The 26,086-nt window shown below is 39.8% G+C and overlaps 1 protein-coding gene across 2 annotated transcripts in view; it reads right to left on the reverse strand.

Moving 5' to 3' along the window:
- The window catches only part of ANTKMT (adenine nucleotide translocase lysine methyltransferase), a 102,229-nt gene that overhangs the window by 25,857 nt on the left and 50,286 nt on the right, over positions 1–26,086 (reverse strand). For both annotated transcript variants that reach the window (XM_044089229.1, XM_044089228.1), the window contains 2 exons: positions 20,607–20,711; positions 1,456–1,596 (listed from right to left, as the gene is read on the reverse strand). In XM_044089229.1, coding sequence (XP_043945164.1) covers positions 1,456–1,596; positions 20,607–20,711 — 246 coding nt within the window. The remainder of the gene's footprint in view (positions 1–1,455; positions 1,597–20,606; positions 20,712–26,086) is intronic.

Here is a 26,086-nt window from a genome sequence, read left to right on the forward strand (position 1 = left end):
GACAGAATGTATGTTTTACAAAATAGTCAGCAGAAAATAAATGTGTAGCTCTCAGTTCTCTTCAGAATAAACTGACCAAAATCTATAAAAACACATATAATGTTGGTGTGATTTCATATACAAAAGCAGTATGTATTTTTGTAGAAAAAACAATACTTTCATTCTAAGCATATTATGAGTCATAAAAAGACAGTTAAATGCTGATTTTTTTTATTAAAGTTTAAGATATATCCCTCCTTTGTCTTTGTGGGTAGGACCATAGTCTAATGACATTTCAAACAATTTCATGAATAAATGTTGAAACATTTTGGAGACATAATCTTCAATACAATAAGCAAAAAAAGAGCCCAAAACAGTCAGTATTCTAGGGACAGACATTGTGAAAATGCTCAGCAGTTAAGGAGTTAAACTTGTTTTGTACATTAACCATTAACTCACAGTCCATCCAGCACCATGGCATAGAGGGATAAAGCCCTGACTATGGTCCAGGCAACCTCAGTTCGAGAACATGCTTAGGTATCTTAAGAACTGGCAAAGAAGGATAAACATGCCATCCTATGGGGGAATGTGCACACACAGACACACCTCTACGTCGATCCCTGTCTGAAGCTGGGGTTGCACAAGGCAGGTGTGTGGTCTTCAAAGGAAAAGGCAGGGGGCATTAGGTAAGTTGTTGCAGAGGCAGGACAATACGCAAGCACATCCATTCCTAGATACCTATGGGTGTCTGTGACACATGGGATTTAGGTATAAAAGAAAAACACTCTCTGCAGCAATATGACACTGCTCTAGGTGCCCTGATCTCATCAGTGCTCACAAGCATGAGTCAGAGAAAGTCCAGGGGAGAAGGGAGAGATGTGTAGTCCCAGTGGACAGGGAAAGACCTTGGGGTAGCAGATGGACAGCTGTAGGGAAACAAAAAGAAAAAATTTCCCACACTATACATTTATTACTGACAGGAACCTTATGGTCTGTATCATGCATACTCTCTCTCTCTGTTATCTTGACTCCAATACATATATGCAAAGCACAATGACATAATTTACATATGAACTTCTCTGATAGTCCTGACTAATCCTGTGCCATCTCGCATTATACTCTCTCAAGCATGTTTGAGTTTCTGTGGATAAAAACATCACAGATTAGCATAGTATTCCAAGTACAGTCCTCTTCTGTACCTTTTATAAATGCATGAGCCACCAGTTTTTGACTCTTGAATTGCATCTGCCAAACCTCATCCTGCCTCACAGAAAGTCAGTTTTACTGGATATTGCTAATTACACTACTGAATACTACTCACATGATATGCAAAGATATGCTGCTCTCACCACATTTTTTTTTCTTGTATCTTTGGTAAAATATACATAAAACAGGACTCTGGAAATATTTCACATCATACAGTCTAAAGTAGCACAAAGTTCAGCTGAGTGTGACTCAAGCGAGAAATCTATTTACCTTCCACAAGTTTTTCTTTAAATAAGAAACCTTCCCATAACATCCAGCTCTCCATGCAAAGAAATATGATAATTTAATCAACCAGGGGTTGAGTTCGTATCCAATAGCAGGGTGAAAACCTTGTTTGTATGCCTCCAAAACCTAGAAGAAAGAAAAATGAAATTTAGTTAATAAGTTCTACAGTTTAATTAAAAAAGACACCACAACACTGAGAGGTCAGATGTAATGTTCTCTGTTTCTGTGGTTGTTCTGGTGATTGCGCCACTGTGCAAAGGACCAAAGCTTAGAAGAAACCCACAACTGTTACTCAGGAATAAAACACACTGTGGGTGGTAGTACAATTCTAGTAACAAATCTGTGCTTGTAAATGGTTCAAGATTTTATATGTGTCATGCAAGATCTGCAATTTACACAGACAGCACACCAGAAGCATCTACTTGTGTGTGAAAGTTTTTGAGATGCATGTCAGGTTAGTGAGCCGAATTGAACACAGTACTGCATGATATAAAACAGCATAAAAAATATCAGTTAAATATTATTACTGGCATTTCTTATGTATTAACAGCTTTTACTGTTTATCTGGAGATTTGGGCTACAAGGAAATCTGTAGACAGTAATGGTTAACCATTGCAGCATGCAGAAGTGCTGAAAAAGTTAAATGACATAAGTTAAAAGAACAAAACTATTTGATGTAGTGAGCAGAGATAGCACCACACTGAAAACAGAAATTATTTTGTATAAATTACAGTCTGAGGGTCATACAGTAAAAAATATAATTGCAGATGCAGCATCAGGAAATTCAACAGTTAAGACCGATTTAATAAAAGTGCATAAATGCAAGAAAAAGCTGAAGAATTAATATAGTGTCAGATTACTACCAAAGTTCCATTTGAGTTAATGAAATGAAGAAAAATGCCACACAATTCAGTAATAATGTTAAAGCTTTCCTATTTCACTGTAGCACATTATCAATTTTGATTACAGACCTACAGGAATCTGTTAATAGCAGCAGTTTATTTTAGGCAGGAGAAATGTATATAGCTAAAAAATGTCAAAATAATGACTAGGCAAAAAATAATGCTAAAGACATCTAGATCAACTTAAGATCTGCAAATGTTAATGAAAAAACTGATACTGCTTTTTGTATTTTCGCAGATATTACTCCAGAAAGACAAGCTGTCAAGTCAAACTGTTTTTGGAAACTACAAGAAATTTCAATTCCAAGTGTGTTAAAGAATTTTGGATTTAAAAATTAATGTTTTTCCATATCACCAGAAGAAATTATTAAACTTGACACTGAGACTTGCAACAGAAATGAGATGGGAATATCTAGAAGGCCAAACTGTAAAAATGGACACATCCGAGGACAGTAAGACTCTAGGGTGGCTCTTCAGACTCAAAGCCTGTCACAAGTGGTGTCCCACAGGGCTCAGTCCTGGGTCCACTCTTGTTCGGCATCTACTTTTCTGAAGTACAAGCAAACACAGGAGGGTTATGGCTGACAAAGTTTGCAGATGACTGCAAACTGGGTGCTATAGTCGAAAACACATCTGACACAGATATCCTCCAGAAGGGCCTCACAAAAACGGATAACTGGTGCCAGAGCCATGGCCTGAAGTTAAACGCCAAAAAATGCATAGTCATACCCTTCGGGAAAAACAAGGTTACCCCTAGCTACCATATAGGTGGCAATCCACTGAGCACAGAAAAAGTAATCAGGGATCTGGGGACCCAAGTTGACAGTAGCCTTTCGTTTGACACTCATGTTGCTAAAGTAGTTAGGAAAACCTTCTATATTGCCCACCTGATCATGAAGGGATTCACATCTAGATCAAGGGAGGTCATCGTCCCCCTGTACTCATCACTCATTAGACCTATGATTGAGTACAATGCCTCGTTTGGAATGTATCTGACCAGACACCTGCTGCAGCTTGAAAGGCCCCAAAAGTTCCTCACCAAAAGGATAAAGGGTCTCAAAAATATGTCTTATGCTGCCCGACTGAAAGAACTCCAGCTCTATTCAGTCTCATACCGCTTGCTCAGAGGTGACCTGTGCCTGACATATAAGGCCATGTCAAACCCAGATTTGATGAATATGCTTCACCTCAAAAATCTAGATCCCTCAGAACCACAAGGGCGGAGACTTAAACCTTGACACGGTTATAAATAGAACGTGCTGGAGGGACAGATTCATCACCCAGAGACTCCCTATGCTGTGGAACAAAATCCCGGTACATGTGAGGCAGAGCACCTCGCTGGCCTTGTTCAAGAGGAATCTTGACCAATGGATGGGAGATCGCAGATATACCCCAGGGATTACTTCAGTGTCACTGCTTGACAGAGGCACAGAAAAATGATAGGCATAGTTTTTATTCAAACTAAAGGGGTGGCGAAAGCCACATAACTATGGGCTAGGCTTATAAATGCCCTTGGGCAGATAGCCTAGTATGAACCTATGAGTTGGTCCAAATGAGCCAGTAGTCCATTTTCAGTGGAGGTGCGAGGAGAAAAGATTGAGAGTTATACAGAACAAAAATAGTATTATATACACAAAAGTAAATATGAACACAGAAAAAGACAAAAAAAAACTTGCTATAGTCAAAACATTTGCAAAATGAGTTTTTTTTTTTTTTTTTACAAAAAAAAAAAACAATGTTGGTATTAGATAAGAGAGATAGAGCAGTGTTAGTATAAGACATATCATAAGGTAAGATATTAATTATAATGAGAAGACAGCTAAAGCAGGGCTTAGTATTTACATATTTACATGGGTTTTAGTAGCCTAGCTCATAGAGTTAAAATAAATAAACAGTGTGATTGAGAGTAGAAAAAGTAGAGGAGTCTAATATTCCTGTACAGGAATCTGGTGAAAAGGGTGTGTGGAGGATCAGGTAGGGTCCTGACAGGGGCAAGGCCTTGTGTTAAGTAGGAGTAGTTTTAGAACTTTTTTTGAAGTGCTTGGGGTGGGATATGATTCTTATGTACAAGGTTAGGTTATCCCAGGTTTGGGCTAAAGTGTATTTGTATAGTAGTTTTCCAATGTTTTTGTTAGGTTTATGAATATCAAACAGTTGTTGATTGGATGTATGGAGAGGACGAATGGGAATGTAATAGGTTACAAGGGAGGAGAGAGAGGGGCAGGATGTAGGTTTGTATAGAATGGAGAATATGAATCAGAATTGAGACAGTTGGATTTGTTGGGGAAAGTCTAGCCACTGGAGTGTGTTGAGAGCAAGGCAGTGATGAGAGTTATGTGGTGAGTTAGTAGCAAATCTATATATTTTGTGGTAAGTTTGTTCTAACTTAGATAAAAATGTAGACTAGATGTTAGTAAGGATTGGGGCTGTATAGAGAAGGGAGGGAAGGAGGAGTGCCTGAGCCAGGGTGTATTTAGTGTCAGAAGTAGGAAATTTCTTATTTCTGTATAGTAGACCTAGTTTCTGATTTTTTTTAATACTTTGCTGGATATGCAAGTTCAATTTTAGTTTATCATCAATAATGGTACCTGAAAGCTTAGTGTGAGGTTCTGCTTTAATGGTGGTCTTGTCTAAGGATGTGATAACAAAGGTTGTTTGTGGTGAGATAGAGGTTAAGGAAGGAACAGCAGAAGTTTGTTTTTTTTTAGGATTTAAGATGAGCTGGTTGTCAGAGAGCCACTTTTTGATGGACAGGAATGAGTCTTGGGTGTGTGCTTGGAGATGAGGGATATTATTGGAGATGGAGATGAGTAGTAGAATCTTTGGCATATTGAATAAGGGAGGACTTTTTGCAGGCAATATGGAGGTCATTGGTGAAGATATTAAATAGAAGGGGGCAAAGGATGGAGCCCTGGGGTACTCCTGATTTGATGTGTAGGAAGGAGGAGCAGGAAGTGAGCTATCTGACTGATTGTTGTCTACTGGAGGGTTTATAAATGGCTTCCACCAAATTGGTATAGAGCTTGTTACATAGGATATGTAATACCAGCTAAAAAACATTTTAAAGAATTGTCCAATCAAATTATTTTAGAAATCATAAGAGTAAAAGAGACTTAAATTCATATAGGTTCATATTAGGCTAACTGCCCTTGTGAGCCATTGGAAGCCTAGCCAATTATCCCTTGTGAGACTCAAACCCTGCACCTTGTGTTTGTAAGGCAAACACCTTAACCATTAGGCCATCCTCTTTTAAATGACAACTAGAGGGTCAAAATTAAATTATATTTTTATTTAGAATTTATTTTGCACTTACTACATTAGCTATAGTAATATTACTCACTGTAGTATCTTTGTGTGGACTATATTAAATCATTTATACAGTAATTATAGAAACAAATCCATTTTCAGGGATTATAGGAAGAGTTCTAAGGAAAAAACTTGCATTGATACAGTTTTATTACAACAGGCAAATAAATATAGTTTTTGTTAGAACAGATTCTACATAATTGCATTATTCTCTTTGCATAGGCTTGGAAATGCAGCCATTTTGAAACAGGCCTATATTTTCATTTTATATTTCACATTTTGCATTCAGCTATAGTAAGTGCCGTTTGGGTGAAAAGATAAAATTTGAGCTAATAACCATCAGGCTAAAACAGTGATAAGAACAAGATGTGCAGAAAGTATAGTTTTGAAAGAACTTACCATAACAGTAGATGTCCTACTACTGATCATTGTTGCAGTATTCATCACAGATGGGTTTTCGTTAATAGCCTCCAGCTGGTTTACCAAAGCTTTACCTTCCCAAGGGTGTACGTCTAATGTATGACCTCAGCGCGTGTAGGCTGGGTTATAAAGGATGGATGTACGAGCGACATCCTCAGACTATCAGCATGCCAGCGGCCTGAAGACAACTGAGAAAGAAGAAACTTGTCAGATAGGGGGAGGCATAGCTAGAACAAGTACGAATCTACTCCAAAAAAAATGTATGCATATGCGAGATCCAGCAGCAAGAGAATAGAAGGGGAAGGAGGGAGGAAGGGAAAGAATTCTGCAACAGTGATCAGTAGGACTCTACTGTCAGTAAATTCTTACACAAATGTACTGTGCTCTAAATGATATCAGTGTTCAACTACTCATCACAGACAGGTGACTCCCAGAGTGGAAGAGAGAAGAATAGAGGGGCAGCTAGCTAGAGTGAAGAGGAGTAACTTTCCAGAAGACCAGACAGGACTGGTTTGGCAAAGGCCATTTTAGACCTGGAGAAGGGATCAATCTTTTAGTGCTTGGTGAAGGTGTGCACAGAGGACCAGGTGGCTGCTTCCAAGACAGAAAGGCACCAAGTAACCACCCAAGTCGAATGTGCTTTATGGGAAGAGGGTAGGGATTTACCATGTTGCAAGTAGCAGAAAGATATAACCTTGCATATATATAGGTTCATAAGTGGGTACTAGGCTATCTGCCCAAAGGCATTTATAAGCCTAGCCAGAATGTGTTGGCTTTTGCCGCCCCCCCCCTTAGATTAGTTCCCTGTGCCTCTGTCCAGCAGAGGCACTGATGTGATCCTCGAGGTAAAGATTCCATTTCCCATCCACTCGTCAAGGTTTCTTTTGAAGAGTGTTAGCGAGGAGCTCTGCCTAATGTAGATTGCAATCTTGTTCCAAAGCATGGGAAGTCTCTGGGACAGGAATCTATCCCTCAAGGACGTCCTATTTATTGTTGTGGTGAGGTTTAGATCCCTAGAGCATGTGGCTCGAGGGGATAAGGTTTTCTTTAGGTGGGCATGTCCATGAATTCTGGGTTGGACATGGCCTTGTATGTCAGGCAGAGATCCCCTCTGAGTAGACGGTATGCAACTGAGTACAACTGGGGTTTCTTCAGTCGAGCTGCATAGGGCATATGTTTGAGGCCATTGATCCTCTTGGTGAGGTACTTCTGTGGTCTTCCCAGCTGTTGCAGGTGTCTTGTAAAGTACATCCCAAATGAGGCGTTGCACTCTATGATGGGTCTGATGAGTGATGAGTAGCGGGGCACAATGACCTCTTTTCATCTGGATGCGAACCCTTTTGTGATTAGGTGGGCCACATAGAAGGATTTTCTAACCACTTTGGCAATGTGATTATCAAAGGTGAGATTACTATCTACTTGGGTCCCCAGATCCCTTATTATGTCTTCCATATTTAGGGGACTACCACCTATGTGGTAGTTTGCGGGTACTTTGTTTTTTCCAAAGGGGATGACTATGCATTTTTTGGCATTTAGCTTGAAGCCATGATTTTGACACCAGGTATCCATCTCAGTAAGACCCTTTTGGAGGATGTCTGTGTCAGCCGGAGAGTCAATTATAGCCCCTATTTTGCAGTCGTCTGCGAACTTGGTCAGCCATAGTCCTCCTGTGCTTGTCTGTACCTCTGAGAAGTATATGCTGAACAGGAGGGGTCCTAGGACTGAACCCTGGGGAACGCCACTTGTAACCGGTTTAAAGTTGGACCTAACTTCCACAACTCTCACCATGTGGGTTCTGTCCGTGAGCCAGTTGGCAACCCATCTTTTGACGTACGGGTTTATGTTCAGGCTGGTGAGCTTGTCTATAATACCAGAATGGGGAATGGTGTCGAAGGCCTTAGCGAGGTCTAGGTAGGCTGTGTGTACCACCTTTCCCTCGTGTGTAGCCTTGGTAACTGTCTCAAAGAAGTCCACCAGGTTTAGAAGGCATGATCTGCCCTTAACAAAGCCAAACTGGGTAGGGTCCAGTGTTTGGAGGTTCCCCAGTGTCTCTGTTAATGAGTTCCATGATGATGCGCTCCATAACCTTGCAGACCAAGCTAGTCAGGCTTATAGCGTGATAGTTCCCGGGGTCTGTTGTGGCTCCACCTTTGTGGAGCAGAATAACTGTTGCCATGCGCCACTCTATGGGTATGTAGCCTGTGGAGAGGCTGAGTTTGAACAGTGTGTTTAGGTGAGGGATTAGTTAGTCCTAGAGCTCATGTAGGACGCAGCCTGGGACACCGTTCTGTCCCATCGATGCTGTGTTTTTGTCTTTGGAGAGGGCCGTTTTAACCTGAGTGTCTGTGATTTCAGGGACTCTACATTCTTCTGGTATGGTTATAGGCCCTTTTGGGGGTGAGAGGGGGGGTAAAGTTTGCACTGAGCCTGTCTGCCAGCATGTTGGCGATATCGGTCGGTTCAGTGTATTTTGTGCCATTCTGTACCACCTCCGAACAGATCTGAGCATTGCCACTTAGATTCTTGACATAGCTAAAGAATGCCTTGTGGTTATCTTTGGAGTCCTTGGCAATTTTTCTTTCAAAGCTCGCCTTGGATGATTTTATGAGGGATCGTAGTTTCTTGCTGATACTGATCAGGGATGTCTTCCCTTCTTGGGATTTTACTCTTTTCTGTACCAGTTTCCTCCTTCTAATATATAGGACCAGCTTGGCTTCCATGAAAGAAAGAAATAGTTAGTTTTTCTGACAGTCTTATTTTTTTTCCAAAAAGAACCTCAGCTGCCTGTGAATGTCCAAGGAAAGTAAGAGTCTTTCTCTCCTACTTTGAGGCTTGGGGAATAAACCAGGTAGGCTTGATACAGGGATAGCTCATTCACAACCTTCGGCATGAAAGGAGGATTGGTTCTAAGCATTACCCTTTCCTTGTGGAAAATAAGGAAGGGTTTCCAATGGTGAGAGAAAATCTGCAGAGTCTCAGAAGGGCCCTTGTCTCTTTTAGGTTGTTGTGTTCCTTCAGGAAGGAGGGTGACCATTTCCCCTGTACCTTGTGGAAGCCTGTCCAGATCCCCCCAAGCCTTATCTGAGGTTTCGGTGTAAAGAATTTTGTTGTGAGGGCCAGGTTGAATGGAAAGCCCTGGTTGAGAGATGCCTGTTTTACATAACAGAGAATTTCCTTCTTGATGCGAGGCCACAGAGGGTTCAGGGTGTCCAAGGGATGTGTGTTGGGCCCACATTGATTTTAAGTAACAATGAATTTTTCTTATATGGAGCCTGGCCAATCGCATCATTTGGATGGACGCAACCATGAACCCCAGAGCCCTGAAGATGTCCTTCCACTGTGCAGTGAGTCATCAAGCAGATGGTTTGGAAAAAACTAACAAGGCTTTGGACTTATTCCTGAGGCAGGGAGGCATGCATTACTCTTGTGTTTAGTCTGCAACCCAAGAAGACTAAGTCCTAAGTGAGAGTGAGATGAGAAATTCATGTTGAATCCTAGGTTGGTTAAGAGCCATACTGTGAAATATAGGTGCTTGAGGAGGGTGTCTGTGGACAAAGCCTGAATCAACAGATCGTTAGGCAGGGAAAAATCTGAATTCCCTGAGAGTAACAGAAGGCTACCACTGGTGCTTAGCACTTTGTGAAAACTCTTGGGGTAGTAGAAAGACCAAAAGGTAAAGCAGTAAATTGAAAATGAGAAGAGCCAGAGAAGAACCTGAGGAATCTCCTGCAAGATGGACGGATGGGAATGGGAAGATAGTTATTGTTGAGGTCTACAGACACTACAACCCCCTGAGGCAAAATGAAGGGCAGGAGGGTGTATAGAAAAAGCATTTTGAAGGTAGGCACTTTCAAGTAATGTGTTTAACAGGTAGAGGTCCAGGATAGGCTTCCACTGCCCTTTTTTCCTTGGAACACGTAAGATCCTTGAATAAAATCCTTTTCATAGGAAGGATGAAGGTACTTCTTTTATGCTGCCCAGTGCCAACAATCCTGAATAATGGGACAAATCAAGAGGAATTGGTTGTGCAGAAGATTGGAAATCCCTTTCATGGAGGGAACACTTTCCCAAGACATGGCGCAGCTGTCTTTCATGATGGTTAGAATCCACTTGTCTGTAGTTACCACATCCCAGAAATGAAGTGAAAGGAAAATTCTTTTTGATGGGAGTGGTGGAGAGGATGGCAGTAATAAGGTTTTGCCCCAAAAGGGAGGCGTCCCTAAAGGGGAGTACCTCTGCGGTTTGTCAGAAAAACTTTTCATAGGTGCTTTTTTATGTTTGTAAGTGGGCCTAGGATCCTTCTTAATAAAGGAAGTGGATTTGAACAGGTAGTTTCTATGGTATCAAGGAACTGTAGAGAGAGGACTCTGCCTGCAGTCTTTCATGGTCTTGTCTTACTCTTGCAGAGTTTTGAAATGATTAGCAGCTTGTGGTCCAAACAAAAAATCATTTCTTTTTAAACACCTTTATTTAACTATCACTTAAGATACGCAAACAAATATTAATGGAAAAGAAAACAAACTATTTTAACGTTTTCCATTTAAATACAATACACAAACTCACATATATTTTCTTTTCTACTATCATCATTAAGTTGTTACAAAAAACTGCTGAATTCCTACCTTCCCTAAAACGTCATACCTCCTGAACATTATTATGCATGTACTGTTCCCACAATTTCCATTTACTTTTATGTAATTTGTTCCTTCCCTTTTCTAAAGATTCCTCCTCCAATTCACTTATCTCTTTTATAATATTCAACACCTCAAATACAGTTGGTGTAAACTTTGATTTCCATTTTTTAGTAATTGCATTTTCTGCAGTCAACAGGCTTAAACTTTATAAGGCTTAATGATGTCTAGGCAATTTAGATCTTGTATCCCAGCTGAAAAGAATAATTTCCTTACTTACAGCCATTTGCTCACCAAATACTTCTGACAGAGTATTCTGCAGGGGAATTTTTAAAACATGCCAACTCATTGCACTCATAAAACATATTTTCCCAGTTACCTCTTTCTTCTCCATCATCCCTTTGACATTTGCTGTCTACTTGATGAAAAATTCTTTGATGTCTGCTTGGGGTATAAGAATATCTATGGAAACACTTCCAAGCAAAGATCCTAATCCTTCTGGACTTAGTTGCATACTTGGGAGCCATACATGTCTCCCTATCGTTTTCTTGTAAACTGTTTTTCCCGGTTTCTCTTCCCAATCTTTTCTAACCTCCTCTGATTGATTCTTATATTTATCATGCAATATTTAATATGCCCTACTAATGACCCCTTTTTAACAACTATATCTGTTCTAGATTCAACTAAAAACTCTACCAGAGCAGGTCTTTCACTTAATATTCTCCTATCCCTTTCTCTTTGCTTGTACTCTGACAGCAAGCCCTGATGGGGAAGGCACTCTCTAGCCTGCAATCCAAATGTCTTCTTGGACTCATCCCACTCTATTGCCTTCCTGCTTGAGTTATTTGCAGCCAATATACTGGTTCCTTTGTCAGGTTTATCCAATAAATTCCAGCCCTTTTTGCCTATTTTCTGTACCCCTACTTTCAGTCATCCATACGGGCAAAATCTCATTTCTCCATTCTTGTATTGGCTTAGCTCTTAAAAAACTTTCTTCTGCTTTATGAATAAAATATTCTGTATGGTTATTATTCTACTTAAGAATCTGCATCCAAAATCTCACACTTTCTCTCCATTTCATGCACTTCCCTCATTGCTTCTTCATCATCCCTTTCCACTTTGAATTATAACCTTCTGCTTGTGTTAAATATATGAGCCTTGTGTATGTAGCTTTAAAATATCCCTTCAAATCAGGTAAACCTAAACCACTTTGTTCTATAGGAAGGATCAACCTATCTCATTTAACTGTTGCACTTTTCCTCTCCCACATAATGTCCTCCAATTCTTTATTGATTATTGTCCACAAATTATCCTCAGGTTGACAAAACTATGCCTGACCCATATACAACATTAAAGGGACTAAGAACATTTTCATTGCTTGTATCTTGCCATCTTTATCCATAAGTAATAGTTTCCAGTTTCTCAGTTTTTATATTATCTTTTGTTTAGTCTCTTCCCACATATCCTTTGCTGCTATAACAGAAGCCTTTTTAATCCATACTCCTAAACACTTCATTTTATCATGTCCCCCATAAATGTGGGTATTGCTTAACCAATTTGTGTGAGGGTCATAATTTATGGCTATAGTCTTTTATCTTCATTAATTTTACATCCCGGAAATACTTGAAACTGTCTCAAAACATTCCACAGCTCTGAGATGTCCTTTTTTGAATGTATCAGGTAAAAACATAACGCCTAAAAATAAAGCCAACTTTTATTGATTGCCATCCCAATTATATCCTTGTATTTCTGAGTCCCTATTTTTCTTTGCCAATGGCTCTAAATATAACACAAACAACAAAGGGAAATGAGACATCCCTGCCTGGTTCCTCTGTTCAGACACAACTGATTAGAGAGAAACCCTCCCACTTTAATTCTTGCCTCCAATCCTTCATATATCTCCCTAATTAATCTTAGTAATATAAAAGGGAATTTAAATGCATCTATTGCCCTACTTATAAAAGTCAAGCTTACCTGTCAAATGCTTTTTCTGTATCAAGACTGACCAACAACATTGTTATTTTCTTCCATTCTACTTCTCTCTGGATCATCATTGTTCAATTAACATTGTCAAATGCTTGCCTCCCCTCCAAAAAACCACACTGATCCATTCTATCAATTTTGGTAATAACTTTTCCATTCATTTAGCTAGTATAGACATAAACTCTTTACAATCATGATCTGAAATTGAAATGGGTCACTATGAAGCTAGGTCTGATGGGTCTTTACAGCCTTTGGGTAATATAACATATAATACATTTTTATAAATTATATTTAAATGTACATAATGATATACATGTAATTACAACAAAAGATATTTCAAAAAACACTTTCTTCACCTCCTCTTCCTATCTATTTATAGAAAACCAGTAGCGTCAAGAATGCAAGGGACGTAAAGAGTGTTCAATATCTAACAGCAAGATGAGTAATGCTTGTTACTATACTCAAATAACCCGTGAGATGTTTGAAATTAACAATCTGAGATATATTTCAATTATTTACAGGAATTCTGTTCCAATAAGTTGTTACAAGGACTGACCAGTTTTAATTGGGTTTGACCTTAATAAAAGATACTTGTTTCTCATTATTCCTCTCCTGCTATCTCTTTTTGGGACCCTATTTGGTTTGATAAGGCAGGGATTGAATGTTCTGTTGTTAGACGAATAACTGGATTTGAGAGATTTGTAATGGGGGGGGGGGCTGAAAAATCTTGGAAACATCCTGTATTAATTTACCTCCCTCATCAAATTGTTTGATGACCTATGTAGAAGATGGGACAAACAAAACCTTCTTATCTAAAGCTGAATTTATAATTTCAGATTTTACCTCATCAGAAAACTTCTGATTATCTATCCATGAATATTTCCTTAACAGTGTAGTAGTAGCCATAGCAGTGGCCCTAGACACAATATCTGCACAGTCATTCATACATATTCTTTAAGGCGTGATTTGAGTCTTACCTTCAGGAGGAAGCGTAACAGATAAGTCTCTCAAACTGTATGCAAAAAAAGACTAAACTTTCACGAGTCTGATACTTATGAATTTTATACACCAAAGTGGAAGAAGAAAATATTTTCTTACTAAATATATATAATACCTGTCCTTCTTGCCCACAAGAGAAGGATTGGAAGAAACCAAGAGTCTATTTTCAGGTGGCATGTTGTTGATATTGCTGCAGAGTTAGACATGAACTGGGAAAACAAATACTTGGTAATTTCAGAAACTCTGTAAAAATCTATTTGTCTTCTTTGGCACTGAAGTTTGAGAATCAGGTTTATTATAAACAGCATTAAAACATCCTCCAAGCTGGCACAATAGGAGGAATGGGAGTGGAATGAAGCATTTCTACCTGTAATACATCATAACAGCTCATCAATTTAGGGAGAACATCCACCTTTTCTGATAAAAACACCTCATTCATCTTGGATATTGTCTAAGAAAAGGAAAATTCCTCAGAGATTTGGGCTTCTGAATCTGCAAGAGAAGTTCTGTCTGTCAATGTCAGAATTCTCTAGCATGTTTTCCTCAGGAATAACTCAAATTATATTATTTTCAGGTAAGGGTTCCTGAGCACCAGGATTAACAGCCTTTAACTATCCCCTGGTTAAGGTATGAAAATCTTTTCCAACAGACACCATGTCTGCAGATTCACAAAATTTAACCTTTTGTTTTTTCTTTACAGGTTTGGATGAAGACCAACTCAGAGAAGGCACTTCTGCCATGTCTACAGGTCTCTTTCTTAGGCTACTTGACCCAAAAGAGATGGCTCTCTGATGCCTGTCTCAGACACTGGAACATCCATAAAGAATGTGGCTAACCTCTGGTTAGTGGTGGTTGAAAGGACTATACAGGTGAAAGGTAGAGAGGCAAGTGAGTCATCTGAGGAGTAATGGCTACTACACATTCACCATCCATCAGCTAAGACACTGACTTAGCCTACTGTATCAGCAAAAGCTCTTTGGTAGCTTGTTTTTTCTTTCTATATACAGCCCGAGAAAGAAAAACTGGAGCAGAGTACATATGCATGCTATAACTGAGGAAGATGTCTCAAAGGAAGTACACCTTGCTGGAATGAATTGGTTGGAAGATTAGTTGTCAAAAAGTGTTTATAAGCAGCACACTTACACATACACTCACATACATGGTTCCCAATCACAGTAATGCATAAGCAGCACATTAAATTCTGTCAAAAAAATCCCTTTTCCAAAAACTCAGTCTGAAAGAAAAAATAGCAGGTACATTGTCACAAAGTGTACACAATCACTAACATACCCAATAATAATTCCTGCCCATATAAAAATTTCCTACAGTAAATTTTTATGGCTCACTCAAAGTTGGGGGAGTAGGCTGCCTGACTCACAGCACTGGTGACTCCTAGCCAAAGCCAGAAGACTGCATAAAAGTAAAGGCTCAGTAGTATGTATGGACTACCAAGCAATACTTATGGAGTACCTAGGGTAACATGAGTGGCAATACACAAATGCCAAATGGCTCAGCCTTGCAGCTCTGACATTGGTGAATGTATCGCAAACAGGTGAGGTAAGAGGGGATAGTGACACAGCATGCAATACCACACTGCTGCCAGGACAACAGCCCCAAGGAAATGGAAGCTGATGAACAGAAAGTGTTATGAAATGAAAGAATATAAAAAATGCAAAAAACTATCAAATGAAGTTGAAGAGAAAATGTGTCTTTTTAAAAGGCTCACAGTTACTACCATGGCCCCACCCTTTTCTTCCATTTTACAGAGTGACAGTTCATCTGGAATGAGGACATCATCCAGGCAGACATCACATTCTTTTTTCTTTAGCTCTGATATTCTTACCTTGCACAAGCAGAGATCATGCTCATGGGATAAGCATACAACAGACATGGCAAGCAAGTCACTCAGTTCTGCAGTTAATTAAGCCTTGCCCCCCCCCCCACAAGATGCTTCCCATCATGAGTAGTCTCTGTTAAGAATCACTGACAATACATGGGTCCCAGAAACACACACAATCAAGAATCCCCAACCCCAGGAAGGGCAAGCAGGCACTTTCTCATCCTTCCTCTCCCTCCCTGACCAGCTCTCCCAGTTACTTGGGTTGCTAATAAAATATGGATCATCTGGATCTTGGTCAGGGTTCCCTCCTTGTATGTCAAGGAGCTGGATCAAGGTCCTCTTTTTGTTTTTGATCCCTTTCTGCCTGCTGAGTATTTGTACTGTCACTACAGAAATGCAATGCAGCTATCATCTAGGCAGCCATCGCTGGATTTTCTATGTCATGTGCATGCCAGTTTGCACTCAAGGGGTGGAAGTAGAATGAGCTAATGTGAGTAAGGGTTGTTTTCATCTCTGTACATGATGTAAGCCTCAGCAGCCTCTCTGCTTTGTAAGCAGGTGGACTATTTTTTCATGGTCTACAATGGGAATTTGGAACCACTAATAAGGTATTTGACCCCAAACTTCCTTCCTGAAAAGGGTGAACAGGCACAGCTTCATCCCTCTCCTTCTATCCCTGCTAACTCCTGCAGGACTCAGATCTTTAACCAAAGCCAGGCTGACTGAGTTAAAGTCAAGATTTTATACCTCTATGCTACTGAGCCAACTTGAATCTGAATCCTCTTCTGAAGACATAAAGGATACCAATGAAATGGGGTGGTTCCTACAGAAATACAAAGAACAAGACAGGCTGTCCTGAGGTTGCAGACGCCTTAGTGGTAATAGTTCAGAGATTTTCCATTGCCAGTGGTCCAGAAAGGCTTTAGGAACAATGCAGTATCCAATGTTTTTTGTTTAATATTTTCACAGTAAAGCATGCACATGAGACAGGCATATATCCTAACCAGCAACTGACCTCATGGTGGTAATTGTGGCATTATAATCACAGTGTATCACACTAGTACTCATCTTTTCATTTGCAAGAACAAATACAGACAATCACCGCCTCATTATTGGGTACAGATTGTACATTTTGCGAAATCTAATCAAGAAAAATGAATTAGAGATGCTGCTTGAGTCACATAATTTATAATTATCCTACGTAACCTATTTACCACCTTGTTTCTTTCTGCCAGCAGGAACAGATGGTTTGTCCTGACCGATACAGTATGTTGTAATACAGAACACTGCAGGCCTTTTACCAAGTTATTAACTAACTGCACTGTCTAGTGGTGTCTTGTACTTTCCATCAGCTTCCTTTGGTGTAAGAACTTATGTATGTGGACTGGTTAATACCATCTTTGCTAAATTTCAGTAACAGTGCAAGAGAGGGGGGAGTACTGTAGTCAGTATTTCTTATTTTAAAAATGCAATTCTCAAATTAAGGCTCATCTTGCCAGTACATTTCCAAGACAAAAGTATTTTCAAACGAATCAACTCACCTAATCAACCCACTCTCCTACCCTCTTGTTGCTGTTCTGTTATATAGTCATGTGCTGCATTAGGTCTAGTTTAATTTTTTATAAAAAAGTTACAGTACTTTCACCATAACCTACCCTTGTGGAAAAAGACTTATGTAGTGGACAATGCCTTCACAGCTGGAGGACAATTCCTAGAAGAAGTGAAGGAAAGTAATCATACACCAGCCTTCAAACATGTTGGAAAAAGACCTACATCAGTGAAGCCAATTGTGAGACCAAACAAGGCTTGGAAAGATGCCACTAGTACTAATGGGAAATTTTTAAGCTGGCAAAGGAAACAGATAAGGTTAAGAACAATCATTTGCTACTTAAACCTGCTTTAATATTTAATCTCAAAGTAAGATATGAAGAGGTAATATCAATCATAGGTTTTATGTAGTGTAGCATGCCAGCTTATTTATTTTTATTTATTTATTTTACATTTGTTGACCGGGAAAGTCCGACTGGAGGGAGGTCCATTTACAGCGGAGTCCCGGGGAGAAAAGCTCCAGTAATACAACTACATGTTTGGTGGTAATATACACAATACTAGATATTATTTATAATACAAGATATAAAAAAAAAAACAATATGAAGAAGTGATTTGTATAAAACTAATGAAAGGACTACATTGTATCAATACAATCATCAGATATATCACATATGATAGCATGATCAGACAAACTTTGCTGATGCAGGACTGAGCATGAGCACAGGAAGGCATTGTATGCCAGTTTTGAGGAGAAATTAGTACAGTAGTATAGAGATAGAAAGCAGGATGTAGAGTGGGTCTGAAGTATTTGGGTAGAGCAGGAAAGCATTTATGTGATGCAAGGACAGAGCCAGGAATGCAGGAGGTGTGATTTAAGTGATCTTTTGAACAGTGAGATAGATGGAGCTGAGGAGATATTCTGGGGGAGATTATTCCATGTCTTTGCTATGGTATGAGCAAATAGAGCTTTTCCTGCAGTGTTGTTGGCTTGAGTTATGTGCAGCAGGGTTTTGTTGGATGAGCGGAGTGGACGGTTTGCTGAGTATTGTTTAAGTAGTTGGTTCAAGGCTGGAGTCTTGTGGGGATTCTTTAGGATGTTGTAGGTGAGGACAAGTTGGTGGAAACTAATTAAATGAGGAAGTTCTAACCATTAATTCTTTTAGGGCAAGACAATGATGGCTACGAAAAGCAGAGTTACTGGTGAATTTTGCAATCTTATTGTAACATGATTCTAGTTTGTTCATGTCTGTTTTTTTAATGCAGGTTAGGATAGGAGATGCATACAGTAGTGTAGACAGAAGATGGGTTTGGGCTAGGGTGATTCGTGCTTGGTCTGTTAGGAAGTGTTTGTGTTTATACAGTGTTCCTAATTTTTTATGTACTTTCTTAATAGTTTGGGAGATGTGGACATCGAAGTGGAGGTCATTATCTATTTCAATGCCAAGGAGTTTTGTGTGATGGGAGGGGGAGATTGTGGTGCCATTTTTGGAAGTGATAGTGAAAAAGAGGGGTGTGGGTTTGTATTTGGTTGGGGAGAAAAGTAGTAGTTTTGTCTTGTTGGGGTTAAGGATCAGTTGGATATCATTAATCCATTTTTCCGTGGCGTTGAAGGATTCCTGGGTAAGATTTTGAAGAGTGGTAAGGGATGGGGCTGAGCAGATTAATGTGGAGTCATCTGCATATTGTATGAGTGATGCATGCAGTGTGGAGGTGTGTAGTTTATTAGTGAAAATAGTGAATAGTAATGGACCTAGTATTGAGCCTTGTGGAACGCCTATGGTGGATGATAGTAAGGGTGATAGGGCTCCTTGCCATTTGACTGATTGTTTCCTATTGAGCCTTGTGGAACACCTATGGTGGATGATAGTAAGGGTGATAGGGTTCCTTGCCATTTGACTGATTGTTTCCTATCAGAGAGATAGTTTCTGAACCAAGCAGTTGTAGAGGGGGCAAAGGATAATGATGTTAGTGTGTGAAGTAGTAGGTTATGTGAGACCATGTCAAATGCCTTACAGAGATCTAAGAATATGGCAGATACAAAGTTGTTGTTATTTCTGAGTTGGTTAACCTGGTTGGTGAAAGACAGAAGAGCAGTGGTTGTACTGTGGTTTGGGCGGAAGCCGTGCTGGGTTGAGGACAGGAGATTATGTGAGGTTAAGAAATGCATCACTTGGGTATGAATACATTTTTCCAGAATTTTGGACAGGGGGGATAGGATAGCAATGGGGCGGTAGTTTGATAGCTCATAGGAGTTACCACCTTTGTGTAGGGGGATAATATGTGATTCCTTCCATAGATGAGGGATATAAGCCTCTTTTATGGAGCGGTTAATCAGAATTGAGACAGGGTAGGCTAGAGATTCAGCTGCTAGTTTTAGGAAATTAGTGGGTAGGCCATCAGCTGCAAGAGTGGTAGGTTTTAATTTTGAGAGTAGCTTTTTGACTATGGAGGTTGGTATGGGAGAGAGGGTGAAAGGTGGTATATTACTATGGTCCTTAGTGGGGGTGGATATAGGGTTATTGCTAGATAGCTGAGTAGATAGTGATAGAATAGAGTCTATGAAATGATGGTTAAATTGAGAGGCTAAGCTGTCAGTAGTGGAATTTGTGTTGGGAGCTGGGGTAGTAGTTTTACCAGGTTTTAGAAGGGAGTTAATAGCATGCCAGAATTTTTGGGGTTTTTTAGAGTGTTTGTTTTGGAGATGAAGGAAGTAGCTTTGTTTGTCTAGCTTTGTTTGCCTTTTGGCTTGATTGCGAAGTTGTTGATATTTCTGTCTATTTAAGCTAGTATTGTTCTTTTTCCAGATCTTCCAGGCATTATCTCTGGCTTGTAGTAAGCCTTTTGTGGTCCTAGTCAGCTTATGACACAGGCACACCAACACTACAAGCAGCTACCTCACTACGGGGGAATGCACAATGGCAAAAGAAAAAAGGGAAAAAAATACAGCCTCAATAACAGACTGCTTTGGTGATCATATGTCCGTGTCAAAAATATACAGCTTCAAGAATTCTTTAAGGAATATCGGTACTGACAATTTTTTGGAGGCATCAGGTACAATGCAGTTCTGACTAATAAATGTATTTTGAGTGCATGCAAATCCTTACAGGATCAAACAATAATAGTCAGCTGGATATATTTCAGCTATTAAATAGCTACATGTATTATCAAATTAAACAAAAAAACTAAAGACCTCTGTCATTCCATTATGAGACTTCATAAAGCTTTTTTGGAGACAAGAAAAGACCTTGTGCTACACTTGCAGTTCCTGGAGTGTACAAGGAATGCAAAATTCCACTCAAGACAGATATTAAATCTAAGGTATTGGATCACTGTACAAATATAAACAAAAAGAAGTCATGCAATAATAAAGAAAAGGTGCAACATTTCAAAAGCACAAAGAATTAAGAATAAATCAACGACAGTGATAAGTAATAAAAAATGAGTTCACTACAGGGAGTACACCCAGATATACACTTGCATTTTGCTGATTAAATTTTGACTTACAATTCTTCCATCACCTGAGCCCAGATCAACCATCTTTCCAGAGCGTCCCTTCAACAGTGACAACACATTTTTAACCTGCTGTCGACTGGCAGGTATATAAGGCACCTGTGAAGAAAGAAAATAAAATGAATGATGGCAGTACAGACTGTGTAGTCTACATGAACATTTTACATAAAACTTGTAAATAAGCTTCAGATTCTGCTGGTGTAACCAGCTTGTCTTTATACAGAAATATTTACATTAATTCAGCAGACTACTGCTGCAAAGGAGATATGGACAGTCAACAGTTATAAGCCAGTAAATCCCATATCATTCTGTAGGGAAATTAACAGAAACCTAGTTTTACTTCTTTCTCCTTTGTTGACCAGGTTAGTCCCGCTAAGCTATTAGCCTCTTTTCAGGGAAGGGCCGAGGTGATATTTGCACTGCTAGGAGAAATTCAGCCAGGGCATTGGGAAACTTCTGCTACTCTTTTTGATAGATGCTGTGGAATCTTTTACATCTGCCTGAGCTACCACCAAACCAGATGGAGCCTCAGTTTAACATCTCATCCAAAAGATGGCACACTCAGGAGTGCAGAACCCCATTATGCTGAACTGCATGTCAGTAATTGATCTACCTGGTGCAGAAATAGAACCCACAGCCTTCTACACCAAACGTGTGTGTGCTACCATTTGCACCACTGAGACTGACTAGTTAAAAGGAAAGCTGGTAATATTGTACACTGAGTTTAAGACTACAGGACCAAAAATGGAATAAATTCACGGGTGATTTATTTTTATTTTTTTACTTAATTTATTTACTTACTCCTTGTTTACCAAGTTAGTCCCACTAGGCCAGTATCCTCTTTTCAGGGGAGACCAGAGGTGACACTGAAGAAGGGAAATCTGGTCATGGAACCAGGGAACTTACCCCACTCTTTTTTCAATATGTGCCATGGGATTTTTTTATATCCACCAAAGCTATCACCAACTCAGGCAGCTGGGACCTCTGTTTAACGTCTCACCTGAAAGACAATATACTCAGGAGTGCAGTTAAAAAACATTCTTGCAAAGACAAAAAGGGTGAAGGCTCACAGTGCTACAGAAGATCAGAGAGGTGTAGATTTTTGCTTGTCTCTGTTTGGAATGTGTGCATGGGCCTTCACTGATTGGTCTGTTTGCAGTTTTGCTGAGGCCCATTTCAGGGCCTTTGTACAACTTGACTTTCTGTTGTTTCCATGTGCTCTAGCTTCTATGCAGGGTATCTACTAAGACAAGGCTATAGCAAGTGTACTGAACCCAGCAACATCTGGTTAGTACTGCTTCTCAGGAAGCAGCTTGGGATTAGTGTTAGTCTTCTACTTCTTGTGAGAGAAAGAGCAAAGGATCATTGGTTTCTAGATGCATGCAGCTGTTTTAAGACCAGTACGATCTCTACTATCAGCAAGACAGCACCTCCAGCAATCAATTCCAAGCTTCATAGGCACTACTCCTCCTTGAGCCCATATTAGTAAGCACTAGGAACCATGGATTTGCACTTTCCAACTGTCTCTGTTGCCAGCTTGGTGGAAATGGGCATCGTGAGACAATGTCTAATGTTTACTAACAACCACCTACTGCTTAAACATAGTGACACAATTTGTGAGAGATGTAGTTTTATAATGCTAATGCAGTCAAAGCTCTCCCACAAAGCCATGGCAAGTAACATGCAGGTTGTCAGTGCCACATAATACCACAATAAACAATCACACACAGCTCAAACCAAACACATATACCTACATATGTTGAGACTCTTAAAAGTACCCTACCCAAACTTCAAAGGCCTCCTACATGTAACATAAGAAACGGGAACACTCAGCAACCTCATAAACAAACAATGCAGACAGAACTCACCATGAAACATACATCTAAGAGTCGCACTGACTCAGTTCAAAAGCCCATATGGCAAATTTCCAAAATAATCTAATGTCATAGTTATAAATAACTTCATAGTGGGACACTCCAATGCATCACTCACCATTCTGTGCAAGGAGAGGGTCACTGTCAGTTGCCTGTCATGTGCCAGGATTTACCATATCTCACATGCATTCAAGTCCCTGCACCACAAGCATACATTTCACACAGTCATAGTCCATGTGGGTGTAAAATGACTTGAGACGTACCTCCCTGGACTATACAAAGAGAGAGAAGATGGAGCTCTTGGAATATGTGTCTGATGCAGTTATGAACTTAAAACTTAGCCTTAAGCAGCATTCTATCATCACCAAGAATAATTCTGCAATACAAACAGGCGATTATTGACTTCAGCAACTGGCTTAGCTTCTGGTGTCATTCTATGGGGAGTATAATATATATCAGCTTGGGAAGAGTTGGTAGACAGTCTTAACAGTTTTGCCAGGGATAGTCTGCATCTATCAACCAAAGGCTTTTATATACTGGATAAAATTGTGTCAACCCACAAAGTGCCTTTTATTTTTTATTTATTTATTTAACATTTGTTGACCGGGAAAGTCCGACTAGGTTCCACAGAGCCTGTTTTCAGCGGAGGCCCGGGCAGAAATGCTCCTTTTTAGCCAATGTCAGTCTTCCAAAGCTTCCAACATACCAGCACAGAATAGTGACAGCATAAAGATACTGCTGCTCATTGCTAGGAGCCTTAACAAAAAACTCCATTCCCTTCAAAGGACACCTTACCCTGGAAAACACTAATATATGCATCATTACAAAGACCCAGTCTAATAGCAATGAGAGCCCTTTATCAGTGCAGAGTTTCAAAACCTATCACACATTCAGGCCCACTGCATTAGATGAAGACACTAAAGGCAGCAGTGCATCTATACTCTTAAAAAAAATTTCACCTCCAGACTCCTTAGACAAAACAATGGCCTGGAACTCATCCACATCCAACTTACTACTAACAAAACCCATTATCACATCACAGCTAACTATAGGACTCCCTCCCTCAGCCGATACCTCATACTTAACCAAAATAAAGAACCCATGCATTAAGCCAAGCATCATTCTCCTAGGAAACTTCAACTACCCCTCCATTAACTCGGATATTTACAATTCTCAAACATGTAATCATCAGTACAAACTCTCTTGACCAGTTGGTCTCCACCCCTAATCAGGGGTGATAAAATCCAAGACTTGGTCCTTACTAGTATGGGGCATCTTTGTTCCCAACCAGGTGTAACTTGCTCCTTGGGCAAACAGGACCACAAATCAGTCACATACACCTTCTGAAAATGGAAGCATCTGCCAGTACTCAGTATTCAGAGATTATGCTATGGCTTATTTATTAAAACGGAGTGATGACCTGGCTAAATTCAAAAGTCCCTTCCATCTTGATAACCTCACTACTTACGTGGGATCCTTTACTGCCAAACTCTATGCACTTCTGACTTCCAAGACGGCTGCACACTGAGTAACAGCTTAATTCTAGCTCTGTCTTTCGGCTTTTCCTGGTTAGGGGTCACCACTGTGGAACTCCGGTCCACTCATGATTGGCAGTGGATTTTTACTGTGCCGAGTTGCCAGCCTGACACCCAAACTTCAAAGAAGGCACGCCCATTCACGCTCGTACCTACCTGCATGTCAATCGACCACAGGGAGGACATGCAGACTCCACTCAGAAAGCACACCAGATGAGAATCGAACTGGAAAACCTCTTGCTGTGAGGCGACAATGCTAACCGCTGCACCACCGTGGCCTACAGCTTAATTCTAGCTCTCCAAGTGTGAAAACAGAGACTTTGCAGAGAAAGCCAGTGGACCTAGATTTCTGGGTAAATTTCAGTAACGGGCTAGTAAGTGCACTGCTTGGTTGCCAGGAAAAAAGAAATGCAGAAGACCTGAAGGAAAATCAGGTACAAAAGGTGATGAAGAAACAATGACTAGGAAAAGTACTGCAGCTTTTCAGCAAGAAGCAGTGCAAGCTCCAGACATGACTTCCAGTAACCTACAGGAAAGTATAAGGCAACTGCATGCGCGCGCGCACACACACACACACACACACACACACACACACACACACACACACACACTTAAAATAAATGAAACAATGATATAGTATACTAACTCAAACTCAAAAGGCTGGGAAAATGGAAGAAGCTTTAAACAGATATTCAGATAAGGTGATAAAACTGCAAAACTCAGAGGTCAAAATGAAAAAAAGGCTGGCTGAATATGAGACTGCACAAGAAGAGATGTTTAAAAAAATAGAATTAGATGGCATGTTGGGAAAACCTGAGATTTTCTGCCATACCAGTGAAGCTGGAAGGAACAGACAGTATCAATTTTAGAAAAGCACAAATAAGTAACTGGACTGGTATTCCACAACAGGAATTATTACTCAAAAGGGCACATTGTGTGTATGCTCCAAACCTGGCTATAAGAAAGCAACCTAGACCATTAATAGTAAAGATGCAATCTTACCAGCAAAAGGAGTTGATTCTGACAAAACTGTGGCAGAAGGACAAAGTACTAAAAGTGGGAGACAGCAGAGCATTTGTGGAGAATGACTACTCATAACTTAGAAGCTAAAACAAAGTTGATAAGTTATGTACCCACATATGAATTGGTTCAGCAATATCCATACTTATGGGGACATGATAAAATGAAGAATTTAGGAGTATGGATTAAAAATGACATCAGTGTGGCAGCTAAGGATATGTGGGAAGAGACTAAACAAAAGATAATACAAAACCTGAGAAATTGGAAGTTCTGTTATATGGATATGGGTAGTAAGATACAATCAGTTAAAATGCTTTTAGTCACTTTCGTCTTATACACAGGTCAGGCATATTTTTATCAACCAGAGGAGAAGTTGTGGATACCAATTAATACAGAGCTGAAGGATTTTATCTGGGAGGGGAACATGGCAAGAGTCAAGTGGGATAAGCTGATTCTTCCAATAGAACAAGGCAGATTGGGATTGCCCAATTTGAAGTGATATTTCAGAGCTACATAGTTAGGGTCTATATGCTTAAAAAAGCAAACGGTGATTAATCGACCCTATGTAAGCGAATGCTTGCAATTTCGAACTGTCAGAACAGCGATTTTTTTTCCCCTAGGAAAAAAAATCGCTGTTCCAACCAAAAAAAAAAAAAATACTTTAAACATTACATTAAGTGGGGGGCTTCACCCCCCCCCCCACACACCCCCTGCTTAAATATACCAACTCCAAGACTGCACTACAGTGCTAAAAACTGCAAAGTAACGAAGCAGCCAAGCAAATTCTTTCCCAGGGAAAGAATTTGCTTAAAAGCCGCTTCGATATTTTGCCATTTCAGACTTTTGAGTTTGACCAAGATGCATTTGAAAGAAAGCATCTTCAGTCTTCTAATAGGGAACCCACAGTTATGGCTTCTATACATAGCACAAGAAAAACACTATAATTCAAAGTGGAAAGGGATGAAGAAACAAGGAGAGACTGGGATTTTGGATGCAATCCTTTAATAAGAATAACAATAATCATACAGAATATTATACTCCTAAA

Source organism: Protopterus annectens, chromosome 12.part0, assembly GCF_019279795.1.
Source record: "Protopterus annectens isolate FY-2018-M chromosome 12.part0, PAN1.0, whole genome shotgun sequence".
NCBI lineage: Eukaryota > Metazoa > Chordata > Ceratodontiformes > Protopteridae > Protopterus > Protopterus annectens.